This window comes from Cupressus sempervirens, chromosome 4, assembly GCF_028749045.1.
Source record: "Cupressus sempervirens isolate cs-2001-9-10 chromosome 4, ASM2874904v1, whole genome shotgun sequence".
NCBI lineage: Eukaryota > Viridiplantae > Streptophyta > Pinopsida > Cupressales > Cupressaceae > Cupressus > Cupressus sempervirens.
Window position 1 is genome coordinate 853,299,823 of NC_143121.1, and position 14,589 is coordinate 853,314,411.

A 14,589-nucleotide genomic window follows, 5' to 3' on the forward strand; every position below is an offset into this window, starting at 1 on the left:
GATTCATTTTTATCATTGAGAAATGCCATGATTTCCTGTCAAAGGGTTCGTTTACCTTCAACATTGTTTGAGCCATATACATGAACCACTACAAAGATTGCGGTTAGGGTTTTGGAAAAAGCTTTGAACCCTTGCCAAGTACCTCCTTTTTGGACTATCTGGACATCTACCTTAGGTTCATCCCACAACACCCCTACACCACTAGAGGCACCCATTGCTTTCACTAAATCACTACTCCACCATCTTAAACAATGTGAAAAAGAGAGACAATCGTCATCAAAAGGTAAATATTCTAGAAGAATACTATATTCAATAAAGTGTCTAAATATTATTATATTCAATAAAGTAACTTAATATTATTTATTTTGTTTTTTATTTGAATCTCTTTAATTAAATATGGTTAGATTTCAGGGATCACTGCAAATGTACTAAGCACTGCCATGTATTAGGTATGTATGTTCCAAATGGCAGCGTCCTCTTATATTTGTATGAGAGGAATAAACCAAGAGAAGAGACATGTCCTTCATCAATATAATTACTATAATGGCAAACTTAATTTTATATATATATATATATATATATATATATATATTTGATCTGTCGACAGTAAATATTGTATTAGGATGTATGTCGTCAGTATCAGGATGTATGTCGTCGGTATCAAGATATATGTCATCGGTATCAAGATATATGTCATCGGTATCGGCCGACAGGGTGTGTATCGGGATGTATGTTGTTGGTATCGAGAAGGTTCTACGTCGGTATCGGGAAGGTTCTTATTATGTAGCCAACAGACACCTTCGGGAAGGTTCCTCGAGATGTATATATACCCCCTTTGGGATCATTGTAATCAGAATCATCATAAGCATAATGTAATATCTTTGGCGTATGCGAATAATATAAGAAGTTCTGCTATTTTGATCCATTGTCTGTATGCATTGATTTCTTTACCCAGTACGGTAAACATGATCTAACAGGTTTATCATAGCCATATATTGTTGTATTGCTCTTTTGGATTCCCAATATCAACTAGTATTCTTTTTATATACTCTCTCTATTACCAATATTGCTGACTTAAACGTTGACTATCCTTTTCTTTTCATCTATTTTGATTTAGGTATCTACGAGTATGACTTGTCACTTGGACTAAATTATGTTAAGTGCGGACTCAACTCTTCGTCGATTCTGCACATAAGGGAATGACATCTATTATGTTCTCCTAATAATATCTACATCCATTCATTGTCAAGAACAAACTGACAAAGCATCTCCTATTGAATACTGATCTCCCGAAAGGATGAAATTGTGTTCAATGGTGCTTGCTCGCTATTGATTGGTTCTTATTCTATGCAATTTGAATCTTTAATGGGGTTACCGGTTCATTATATTGATTCTCTGCGTACACGTCAGGTGCTAAATATTCAAGACTTGATATAGTTTCCCTAATGATCGTTGCCTTTTTCTTCCATCATTCTCCTTAGGGATTCCTCCCATTTCTCTGAAGCATAGACGCTCCTTTGCATAGCCACCTCATAGAGGATGAAGATATAATGGAACAGCATTCTATGATCATTAATTTCCTTAGCATCTGCTATTTGTTTGCTATATTAATTGCTAGCTATATACATTAGACTTCCCCTTCTCTAATATAACTTTGCTGCTAACCAGTTTCTTTGCCTTTGTGCTAATCGTTTTGTAATGGATGCGTGTATTTTATATCTTCCTATGAATCGTAGGGTTTGTTTTCTTTCTTGAATGCTCAGTATATTGATTCTCGAATCGTTTCCTTTTTATATCCATCCCTATATCATAATTTTGTATCCAATGTACTCTTTGAACTATGGTTTTGTGATGCCTACTGGTAATGATTACTGTATGTATGAAATGGTATTGAAAATGGTATGTATGATTATGCACTCCATCTATTTATTACTCTTTCTTGCATCTGCAACGTGACTTTGATACCATGTTAGATTTCCAGGATCGCTGCAAATGTACTAAGCATTGCCATGTATTAGGTATGTGTGTTCCAAATGACAACATCCTCTTGTATTTGTATAAGGAATGAACCAAGAGAAGAGACATGTCCCTTCATCAATATAATTAATATAATGACAAACTTATATATATATATATATATATATATATATATATATATCTCTTTGATCTCACATGTTTATCCTACTAAAGCTACCGAAACATCAACAAATATAAAGATACTGTTAAGATTTATTTTGAATTGACAATCAATCGAAAGTCAATATTAAATAGAGGAGTCAATGGGCCCTTGGTCTATTGGTGAAGTTGAAAGGTTCTCTAAGAGCCCACTAGGGATCAAGTCTCCCTGAGTGCGTGCCTTCGACATTGAGAAAGGATGAGATCGGGATTGTGCCCCGGGCAAATTTGGCAGAATGGATACCCCTTAGTCCTTGGCTCTTAACTGAAGAGGTTCAGTTGTAAGGCTTGTGCTCCCATATTGGGCAGCTAAAAATATTTTGTGGAGGACCTCCATAAAAAATTTTATTAAACAGAGGAGTGGGAAAATCCTTAAATAAGCAATTTCAAGATCTTTCCATAACTGAAACAATTGAGAACGAAAGATAGAATAGAAAGTTACCATACTTACAACTTATAGAGTAAAAAGTGACTTAAAGAATTGATATACTTAAAAGAAAGTTACATGACCATAATACTAAAATATTATATTACAATATTACTTTAATGCCCTCCTTTAATGGTCGTTGTACTAACTACCCTACATAAGACTTCACGTCTCTACTAGTGATTTGGTCACAAATGCATAAAAGACTGACTCCCTTTTGGAACTTGCGACATGAGCTTATTGCCGAGACCATCCCTAGTTCAAGTTTTGATCAATCCCTTTCTACAAAATTTCTTCATATGATCAAAAGACCAAAACCAGCTAAGTGCCTTCTAACTTGATGTTGGGTAATCAAGCCATCCCTCCCGTTGTCTAGAATCTGATATCAACTTCTCAAAAAGAATTGTTTTTGTTGAAAAAATTCAGCAAAAAATCCTGAAATCCATGATTTTGCTGAAAATCATCGATAGAAGTTGCTGCAAAATAACATCATGGCTTTGTGGAAAAGTCATCAACCTTCGATGCAATGCTGAGATAACACATTATTTTGTGGAAAATTGTGGAAATCCCTACTATAGTTTTGAACACTCTTTGCCTTAGAACCCCTGGGTGTGACCCAAAGTAATTTGTAAGAATCCATGATTTTTACCAAAAAAAAAAAAACCGTCAAAAACATCTTGTTGAAGGCTAAAAGCCACAATTTTGTGAAAAATCATCAAAAACCTTGTTTTGACGAAAAAATGGCAAAAACCCACGATGTTCAAATAATTGATAGAAAGCAGCAAACCCTCAACAAAGAAAACCACGATTCTTGGAAAATAATGTATAAAACCCTCCACTGGTTGTAAAAACCATTGCTAAATAGTATTATAACACTGCAAAAACCTATTTCACTAACCAAAAAAACTTTGCACATAAAACAAGACCCAAGATTTTTCGATAAAAAACTTGCAAAAATCGTCTTAGAGATCTAAAACAAAATCTGCACAAACCACGATTTTTGTTCTTAAAAAAAATGCTAAAATCAATTAAAAACCACGATTTTGGATGTAGCAAGAAAGCTGATAAAAAAACCCTTTCCTAAGAAAACTCGTTTTTTTGGAAGTAATAAACCCACAAAAAAGCCCTTGAAAATCTTTTCAAAACTCATGAAACGTTCAGAGAAAACCTTGAATTTTATTCCATAAAAAATCTGCCCAAAAACTCCACGATTTTTGTTATAGAAAAATCAAGCAAAAAAATCTTGAAATTTCCTCAAAATTTCTAATAATCAAACCAAGACTTCTATTTGCAAATTATGCCAAAAATCAACCTCTGCTCTAATACCATGAAATGGTAATAGATTGATATTCAATATTAAATAGAGAGGAGAACTTCTTAAATCAGTAATTTGTAGATCTTTCCATAACTAAAACAACTGAAAATTAAAGACAAAATAGAAAGTTACTAGACTAACTAAAAAACTTAAAGAACAAAACATTAGTAAAAGTTGACTGACTGAAAAGAAAGTTACTTAAATGACTATTGGATTAAACTATGTTATTGGGTACGCTCCCCCAACCCCGCACACCAAGTTCGCCAAAGTATATGTTTGCCTGGGTTGGTACATTGGGCCTACAGATTTGCTAAAATTCATACATCATTAAATTCACAAAAAACTGGATGGGTTTGTAAAATTCACAGTAAATTTGCAGTAATACATTTAAGCCGATGGGTTAGTTGAAGTTTATTTATGTACAGTTTTAAGGCGTTTATATAGTTTTAGATATTTTAAAATATATTTTATAATTTAATAATTAACATCCATTAAAATAAAATATTATTTCACAAATAGTTTTTTTTGGTCGGTTATTATTTCACATATATCAATTTTTATAAAAAATGATCATTTCATATATATAATTTTGTTTTTTTGATAAGCAAGAGGCCGAAGCCCATATTTTGTTGATGTCCACAAATTATAGAGTCCTGACTCAAAGGGGCACTGACAAGACAGAGTTAGGTGACAGTCCTTCAGTTTTGCTCAATGAAGTTTTATAACACTATAATCTATAAACTCTTCCAGTCCAATGCTGCAGCTGAATAAATGATCTTTCTACCTAATGGCCAGCAGGCACTACCTAAATAACAACAAAAACCTTCCACCACAAGAAGCCAATAGTCGCTCTTTTTGATAAGTTAGTCAAAGTAGTTGATCAAAATAATTGACCTTGAAATATATGCATAAAAGTATGGAATATATGCATTCCCATTTTCATTTTCCAAAGAATCCCCCATCTATTAAACTAATAACTGCCCATACTAAACAATATCAGCAAAAAAAAGCATGTTGTAGTTTTGATATAGATTTTGATTAAAATAATGAAGTCTTAATAAAATATCTTGTTAAATTTTGAACGTATTCTAATATATATAATTTTGGTATTAGTTTGAACTTTGCTTAGTTTTATTTCTTTGTAATAGTAACATTTAATAATTAAACAAATTTATATATTTAAATTAAATTTCTAACTTATATATTATTTTAGAGTATAGTAATTATAATTTTCAAACTTACCAACTTAATGTATATATATTTTAGACTACAGTATTTAATAATTATAAGTTTGTCAATATGTTTAGTATTTACTGATCAAATGTATTTAGTTTTACATTTCTGAATGCTTTTTTAAAATCATATATATATATATACACACTTTGTTTTTTATTGTGTTTGGAATTGTTTTTGCAATATAAACAATGACAATAATTGTGCAGATAAGAAGACAATTTTGCATCAATTTTACAAATTCAAGAATGAACAAAACAATGAAAACATAGAAATAACACTGCTGAAAATTCCAGATTTAAATTCTGATCCGATTTTTCAATATTTCAATATGGTACAACTGAGTTCGTGAAATAACATAAAATATCAAAATTCCACATACCCACAAAATGTAGCCAAGTAATAGCTGTAGCTGCTTTATAAATATGCACTTTGGAGGTACCAAAATGCTTCCAAAATGGACAGCCAGGTCTGTAAATGACAAATAGCAGCAAAATGCTTAAATAAATGCAGATTTCAGCTTTATAAAACCCCAACAGTTGCCCTAGAAACCTCACACGGCCCTTCAAGAAGTGGTATGATTGGCTGGAAATGGCACAGCCAGCTATTGAGAAGTTATAACCAACAAATTAAGCAAACCATCTTCAATCTTTTTCAAATCTATTATATTCAAATCTGATAAACAACAAACTCTTGGAAGTCTGATTTATAATCTCCAACATGCACAAATAGGACTCCTAAATGAAATCACCGAGTACTCTCTAGATTATATTCATGCAGTCCAAGGACAGTGAATACCCAAAGGAGTTGTCAAATCCTTGCAGCTAGAATGCAATAGCGGAAATGCACAAACAAACCACAATAAAGGAACTCAATAGAACACAATTTAACACTAATGGAAGTGAAACATTGATAAATTATCATCAGATTGGCCTGCGATAGCAGTATTACATCACCATTTCTAGTATACAAATGAGATCAAGCTTATTGAGTGTGCACGCTTACAAACAACACGTGTGCCAATTATTAACTGCAGCTCCAAAGTTCATTCTCTAGATCCTTCGCAAGCAATTCCTGAAGGCTACCGTCTTATTCAGTGATCATCACTAGCAACTCTCCTCATGTTAGATTGTGGTGACTGATCAGAAAAGCATTGTACATACTTCATAAATTCTTTGGGGCTCGGGATTTTGGGCCGACATGTAATTATTAATTATAACCCTAAAGCGGTAAAAATATTTGTATAAAAGAGCTTAGGGTTAGGGATTGTCTCATAGTTGTGATGCAAAAATTGGTTCTTGCGGCGGTATTGAGCTGTAAGGGATTACAGATTGTAATCAGGTTGTAATCATTGGATCGTAATAATTTAGACTTGTTGTTTGGTGGACGTAGCCCAAGGATTGGGTGAACCACATTAAATCTTGGTGTTTTGTGTTCTTTTCTATGTGAACTATTATTTTCTGATATTGGTTATATTTGCATGTAATTGTTATTTCTGTCCATGGTTTAATCCTAACACCTTATTTGTTACGATCAATTACTAGCTTCAGGATGATCAAAGATCTACCTTCCCACAATTGCCACCACCTAAACAAGAACTAGTAAACTAATTATATACAAGATCACCAACCACAAGTCAACTTATCCGATCACAGCTCCCAAAGACAAAGGAAACGTGTTACAACAAATATAGGTCAGGACCTAAATCATAAGAACAACCATAATCTAATATCACATAACGTGTGGACGCATACGAAGGTTGCTTTCATGTATAAGATCATAGAACGATCCACCATTTAGGTTCATCGATTGTGAAATAAGACCACAAGTTGATTTTAAGTGCACACGACCGTCAAAACAATAAGAACATAATATGACCAGACTCATCTTTGGATAACTTCATTTGGAAAGATTAGAACACACTGCATTCCAAGACATAAGATCTTCATGATGTCTAGAACTATCATAGGGACTGCATAAAGAAATGAGCCAATTGGATCAATTGCTACCTAGAACATAGAAAATTGTCCAAATGAACATGAAACAAACAAATTGAAAGGAAATGTTTTTGGGTGATAGAAGTTTGCCAACTACCCAATGATGCATTGACATCAGACACCCAAGGTGAGTTGAGATGTTCTATAAGAGGAGAGCTTATGAAAATCTGATAGGATTTAAATAAAAAATCCCATCTTCATTCTTAATCCACTTGTCTTCCCAGTCTGCAACAGTCATATTTTGATAATGGCTGTGCCGACTATCCAAATCCTCAAGCCTTATATAGCATACCGCTCAACATTAGGTACAATTCTGCTGCTAGTTCCATAATCCATACTCTAATTATTGAGCTGAGAAAATACATCTTTTCCTGCAACTTGTTATTCATCACAATTTTCTTTCTTTTACCTCTATCAAAACTCAATAAATTTCTTCTCATTGATTCCTTCACATGATTGTTATGTTCATCGGATACGACAAAAGCATTCTTCTGTTGTAACAACATTTGGTTGTCATTAGTCTTCACATTATTGTATCCAAAACCATACACTAAATATTTCATCAACTATAAAGACTCAACAACCTTCTTAACCACGTGGTGCAAGTCAAACAACTTTTGATCCAAAAAAGTTTGACCTCCTAAGGTGTAAGTCTTAAACATACTTAGGTTCTTAGCTTTAGTTTCTTCATCCTTCAAAGGATGTAAAATAAATCTCTTTTCAACCTTTACAATAGGAGCAATATTCCTTTGGCAATCATGGATAGCATTAACATCATACTGAAAAGGTCTACCTAATAGAACATGAGACGCGCTCATATCCACAACATCACATAATACTTCCTCCTGATAAGGACCAATGTTAAACTTGACCCAACATTGCTCTTTTACGTCCACCATGTGATTATCTTGAAACCAACTTATCCCTCACGGACAAGGGTGTTTAAGTCTCCTTAAACCAAGTTTCTGTATCATCTCCTCAGATACAAGATTATTTGTACTACCACCATCCATAATTACCTAACAACATTTACCTCCAACTTTGCAAATATATAGAACAATTGTCTTCTTTGCACCGGTATAGATTTATTTTAGCTAAACATAACACTCTTGAACATCAAAGACTCTCCCTTCTTAGCTGCAGCCATACTTTCAGCAAGTTCATCAATAACCGACCCTTATGTGCCACTAGATTCTGTTTGTCTTTTCCTTTCCTAGAATCTTCCAAACATTGGCCAGCTCTATGTCTAACATTTCCACATTTGAACGAGTACCTTTGAACTCTTTGTTACCACTACCCTTTCCATGAATTCTCTGATCGGGTTCATCTTCAATAACAAGCTTATCATTACCTTTGTTACCAACTGGTTTGTCCTTTCCCTTAGGGTTACCTTGTCTTCTTCTCTTCAACTTATCTTCTGCCTTTAAAGCATAGTGATAAGCATCTTCAGTTGTACTAAGCCTTCTCATACTTAACTCATCCTTAATGTTAAGGCTCAAACCATTAACATACCTAGCCACCTTTTCCTTAGATGATTCTTGGTGTTCAGATTTGATCTGCATTTTGTAAAACTCTTCAATATGATCCTTAACTGATAAGTCTTTTTGTTTCAAGTTCCACAACTTCTTAAACAATTCCAATTCATAATCTTCTGGTATGAACCTGGATTTAAGTCTAGGAACCATAATTCTCCACCTAGTGATCTTTGTTTCACCATTATCCTCCCTATCCATTTGTAATTCTTTCCACCATAAGGCAACATGACCTTTTAATTTAGTCTATACTAACCATAGTTCCAAAAATCGCCATGAAATCGCCGAAATCGCCGAAATCGCGATAAGATTCATGGCTCCCGATTTTTTTGGAATCGGAAATCGCTGGTGGCGATTTTTTCGCATGAATCGCCTGAATCGCCAAAATCGGCGATTCATGGAAAAAATCGCCAGAATCGCCATCGGGTATCGCCAGAAATCGGCCGCGGCAGCAAGGATAGAAAGTTCAATTTTAAAAAAAAAACACATGTTTTATTTGCTTTCTAAGTTGACTTTCCTCTTTGTTATAACCCTAAAGAGCCTTCTATTTGCTTAGTATGAGTAGAAGAGAGGAAGAGTGAGAGAGAAGAAGAGAAAAGAGAATCCATAGGTTTCCAACCGGCAAGAAGGAAGAGCACCAAAGAGATCAGAAGTCCATTTGGGGAGGCCATAAATTGCATTGGGAGCATTAAGGAGTCAATATCAACACTCCTCAACTCATTTGCAAGAGGTAAGTGTTGGTTTTTTTTTTGCATGTTAGTGTAGTATGCATTTTTTGTTAAATTTTTTTAGTGTTCATTTGCAAATCTTGAATGTTTTTTATTTTTAGTTTTACTAAATTGCAAACTAGGGTTTGTTGTTTTGTAGTTTTTGTTTATTAGTTGCAAACTTTGATTTTTTACATGAATTTTTTTATTGCAGCAGCCCTTTGCTTTCATTTTCCAATTTCCACAATGGGTAAAAAAGATGAATGCTGGAAATATAATGAAGAGTTTCCTGGGAGAACCAAATATCAAACAAAATGTATATTTTGCAAAGAAAAAATAAATTCGGGAGGTATCTATAGATTGAAATACCACATTGCTGGCATACCTGGCCATGATGTCATAGTTTGCACTCAACAAACCGCTGAGGCAAAACGCTCTTGTTTAGTGGCATTAGAAAAAATTGAACAAGACAAGTTGACTAAGAAAATGCAACTTGAAGGGTTAAGAGGTATTGGCTCCCGTGCTCCCACATCCGCAACCGCATCTACATCTGCAAGTGCATCTGCATTAGCTTCCGCATCCGTAGGTTGTGTTGGGGAGGGTTCTTCTAGGCCTCCTTTTCATCCTAGTGCTAGTGCTCATGTGAGTGTTAGTGGTAGTCGGTCTCATACTGAGACAGAGTCCAACACCAACCTATTGCGGCCTAGAGTGCGAAAAAGCAGAATGGATAGTTACTTTGTGCCCCGCACTACTCCTGGCTCCCAACCCACGCTTGAGGGCATGGGTTTGAACAAGGAGATTCATGATGCTGCCAGAAAAGAGATTTGCAAATTCTGGTACTTTTGCAACATTCCATTTATTGCAGCCAGGTAATTGATTCTTTTTTCTTTGTTATCTTCAAAGTTAAAGTTAAAAGTAAAAGTAAAACTTTAATTATATCTACTTGTTTTATGATTTTAGTTTTTGACATCTAAATTTATAATCAATATCATTATCTATTTGTGACAGGACTCCTTATTGGCAGAACATGATAGATGCAGTTGCCATTTGTGGTCCGGGGTTTAAAGCCCCAACTGAGGCTGAGTTGAGTGGATACCTCTTGGAGGAAATGGTTGAGGATATGAGGCATGAGCTTGAGGACAACCGAAAGGAGTGGATCGAAAAGGGTTGCACCATCATGACTGATGGTTGGACAGATAGGAGGGGAAGAACACTCCTCAATTTTCTTGTATCCTGTGGAGGTGATTGATCATTCTACTTTCCTACATACATAATTTTGAATCGTGATTGACTATTTCAAATTTTGATTTGTTGATTGCTAATAGTAATTATAATTCGTTGTTTTGTTACTTGTAGGATATACCATGTTCCTCAAATCCATTGATGCTTCTGCTCATGTAAAAAACGCCACATACTTATGTGAGGTTATTGAGGAAGTTATAGCAGAGGTGGGGGAACAACATGTGGTGCAAGTGGTGACGGATAATGCAGCAAGTTATGTTGCTGCAGGTAAACTTTTAACTTTTTAAGTTTTGAAAATAAATTTATTTGAATTTTGAACTTTTTCTAATTCTAACTTAGAATTTCTAAGTTTCTTAAGTTCTAAGTTCTAACATGTTTGAAATTTGAATTTCTAATTATCTTAAAATTGTTGTAGGCAAACTTTTGATGGAGAGGCACCCCACCATATTTTGGTCCCCTTGTGCAGCACACTGCCTTGACCTCATGTTGGAGGAAATTGGCAAACTTGAGTGGGTCAAGTCATGTGTGGAAAGGGCAAAAAACATATGTAAGTTTATTTATAATCATTCATTTGTCCTTAGCACAATGAGGAAGTACACAGGAGACAAAGAGTTAGCTCGTCCAGGGATCACGAGGTTTGCCTCGAATTTCATCACCTTGCAGTCCTTGTTGACATCAAGGGATGATTTGAGGAGCATGTTTGTTGGGCGGGAGTGGATTTCATCTTCCTATGCTACGACCACTGCAGGGATAGATGTGGTGGATTGCATATTTGATGATGATGGTTTTTGGAAACCTGCTAGAGAAATACTTAAGGTAATTTTATTGCAATTTAACATTTAATATTTTACAGTTTACTATGCTAATTGTTTAATGATTTAGTTTTACCTTATATTATTGAATTATTCTATGTTTAAGTTTTGACTCAAATTTTTGTTTTACTTTATATGTAGGCCACTGAGCCTCTTGTATCTCTCCTACGAACTGCTGATGGGGAGAAGCCCTCTATGGGCTACATATATGAGGGCATGGATAGGGCCAAGGAGGCCATTAAAGCTCAGTATGCAGGAGTGCAGGAGAAGTATGCCCCTATTTGGGACATCATTGATAGGAGATGGCAGAATCAGCTCCACAGACCCATCCATGCAGCAGCTTACTTTTTGAATTCGGCATTTCGTTTCCGTCCTGACTTCAAGGCGGATGAGGAGGTTCTCACCGGATTATATACAGTGATCCAGAGGTTGAGTACTGATGAGGATAGCAGTGCTGCAATTATTGAGCTTGATAAGTTCAATAATAAAGAAGGGCCACTTTTCTCTAGCAGGGTAGCCATAGATGCTCGGGAAACAATACAGCCAGGTAAAAATTAAATAATATATTCAATGTTCATGAATCTAGATTCTAAACTTAAAGTTGATTATGTAATTTTAGAGTTAACTTGTTATTTGTAATTTGTAAATGAGACTAATTATTTTTATTTTCCCTTATTTCAGATAGATGGTGGCAAATGTTTGGGGCCACAATCCCAAAACTTCAAAAAATTGCCATTCGTATTCTGAGTCAGCCAAGCAGCGCTTCTGGATGTGAGCGCAGTTGGTCCATGTTCGAGCACATCCACTCGAAGAGGAGAAACAGGTTGACAGTGCAGAGGTTGAATGATCTTGTCTTCGTTCATTACAACCTCCGTCTTAGGATCAGACAGATTTTGGGCACTGACTCCTCTCCGATCATTCTGGAGGAGATTGATCCAGAATCAGAGTGGCTCACAGAGGTTGTAGATCCAGTCTTCACTGAGGAAGACCGTGCGTGGATTGACCAGGTGGATATAGAGGCTGAGGCAGCTAGAGCACGTTCTTCAGGCATTGGTAGACGCACACGTGCACGCACAGACACAGGCCCTAGCGACATTCGTGAGCCCATCTTATATGCGGGAGATATGGCTCGACAGTCCTCTAGGACCTACATTAGACGCCTTGCTACTAGGCAGACTGGATACTCAGAGGCTGAGGCTGAGGCTGTAGCCGAGCTTGAGGATGATGTTGAGGATGATGATGACTATGAGCCTGAGGCTTGAGCTGGAGCCTTGTTTTTATATTTTGTTTACAGATATTGATACTGAATCATTGATAGACATATGTTTCAAAGTTTCAAACTTTCATGGATCTTCATCTTAGATTCTTACATAAATTTATGATTTGATGTCTTATGGATCATCTTACATACATTCTATGATTTAAATCATTATGATCATTTGATTTCTATTTACTTCAGCTAGCCTACAATTTACATTTTAGAATCTTAGATAACATAGTTACGTATGTGATGGATTTTATGTTTCATGTTTATGTATGTTAAGTTTTAACTTCTATTTGATGATGTTATAGTGTGCTTAAGTTATATTCAATAAAGGGTGCATGAAATAAGTTTTAAATTGTTAAAATCTTTAAATTTAACGGGTTTTTTCAAATTTGCCGATTCATTGCCGATTCACGATTCGATTCGACCTTGCCGATTCCGATTCGATTCCGATTCACGTTTCTTTGATACTAACCTAACTGTCTGTGGATCCTTAATATCTTCTAGCTCATAATAATCTTCTAGTTCATTAATCCAATCTATGAAATCTTCCGGATGTAAAGAACTGGAAAAGAAAGAAACATGAAGCCTATGACTCTTACCCTCTCGTGCCATAGCTTTTAGTAATCTTTCTTCTTCTGCAGGGATCTCAACTTCAGGTTTTTCAAGAACTTTAACAGCCTCTTCAAATTCATCTTCAGTTTCAAGATTTGTCCTAGCCCCAGTTACAACATTTTAGATTTCAGTCCTCATCTCACTTCTGAATTCCTCCATCATCTTTACTACTCTTGTAGGGTTCATCCTTCTAGGTGACATGTTTACAAGGAAAAGAGCCTTCAACCTTCTCTTTAGCTTGAGGCCAGCTATTCAGTCCAAAGTTAGCAAGGGCATGGGGTCCTTGGCTTTGTTGGAAAAATAGTGCTTTAGGCATCATTTCTAGGATATCTCATCCAAGTTGTCCCTTTTGGACTCCTTGGTTCGTTTGACAATTCTCTATGGCTCGGTGGTTTGGAGGCCTTCTCTTATTGCTTTTGATTGGGCTTTTATAGAGAGGGTTCAGATGTTGATGTTACGGTGTATCATAAGATGTCATAGACTCACCCCTCATAGCATTGTCTTAGTTGAGTTTGGAGCTCATCCTTTTAAACTTGCCGCCATTTTTGACTTAATTTGGTTTCTTCATTGGCTTCATGGTTTTATGGTGTCGGGTGTTGACCAGCACAGATACTCTGATCTGGCATACTGTTCTTCTGTTGAGATTTTGAGATTTGACACCTCTACTAGGTCTTGTTGTTGGTACGCCCAAGCCATCTCCTTGTTGGGTTCGATCAGTATTGAGATAGATCGTCTTCTTGCTTATTAGTTTTCACTTGATGCTCTTGCTCATCTTCTTCCCTCATGCTAGGAGTTGAACGAGCATGTCAGACAGGATATTTACAGACAGCACATTACCACTACTTAGAGTAATCCTCTGGGAGGCCTGCGACCTAGGATGGCTTTCTATGCTGAGCATTTCCTTGAGATTCAGGATGGTATTGTTGTTCGCCCTGCTTATCTCTATCGGTGCTAGAATCATGCCTTAAGGTTTTCTTTAGGCTCATTCAGAGTTGGTTCTCACCGCCTCAGGGCTCGGACCAATCACCATATGGATCGCGCTGATAGGATATGTCAATTATGTACTTTGGCAGAGGTTGAGATAGAGATCCACTTCATTTTTCGATGTCCTCTTTACTATGAGATTAGAGGAAGATTTTACTACCTTTTTAGATACTGTTCTTCTCTTTTGATGTTCTTCAGCTATATTGATCAGTGGTGTCTTGCACTTTATCTTCAGGAGGCCACCCATCTTCGAGAGATTACCTTGCAGTCTTTTATACCTCAAGGG

General features: G+C 35.8%; 2 protein-coding genes across 4 annotated transcripts in view; both read left to right on the plus strand.

The window, feature by feature from the left end:
- The window catches only part of LOC149564064 (NAD(P)-binding Rossmann-fold superfamily protein), a 179,976-nt gene that overhangs the window by 37,505 nt on the left and 127,882 nt on the right, over positions 1–14,589 (plus strand). The window lies entirely within an intron of this gene.
- Positions 8,853–12,893, plus strand: LOC149564065 (uncharacterized). The gene is made up of 7 exons (XM_089827157.1): positions 8,853–9,409; positions 9,601–10,255; positions 10,395–10,627; positions 10,743–10,895; positions 11,044–11,444; positions 11,582–11,987; positions 12,122–12,893. The coding sequence occupies exons 2-7, from the start codon at positions 9,633–9,635 to the stop codon at positions 12,700–12,702; spliced, it is 2,397 nt and encodes a 798-aa protein (XP_089683283.1). The 5' UTR covers positions 8,853–9,409; positions 9,601–9,632; the 3' UTR covers positions 12,703–12,893.

Excerpts from the sequence above, each read along its gene's own strand:
- LOC149564065 (XM_089827157.1), top strand. The coding sequence starts at position 9,633 with ATGGGTAAAAAAGATGAATGCTGGAAATATAATGAAGAGTTTCCTGGG. Across the intron at positions 10,628-10,742 it reads TTTTCTTGTATCCTGTGGAG|GATATACCATGTTCCTCAAA; the intron begins GTGATTGATCAT and ends TGTTACTTGTAG. Across the intron at positions 10,896-11,043 it reads AGCAAGTTATGTTGCTGCAG|GCAAACTTTTGATGGAGAGG; the intron begins GTAAACTTTTAA and ends AAATTGTTGTAG.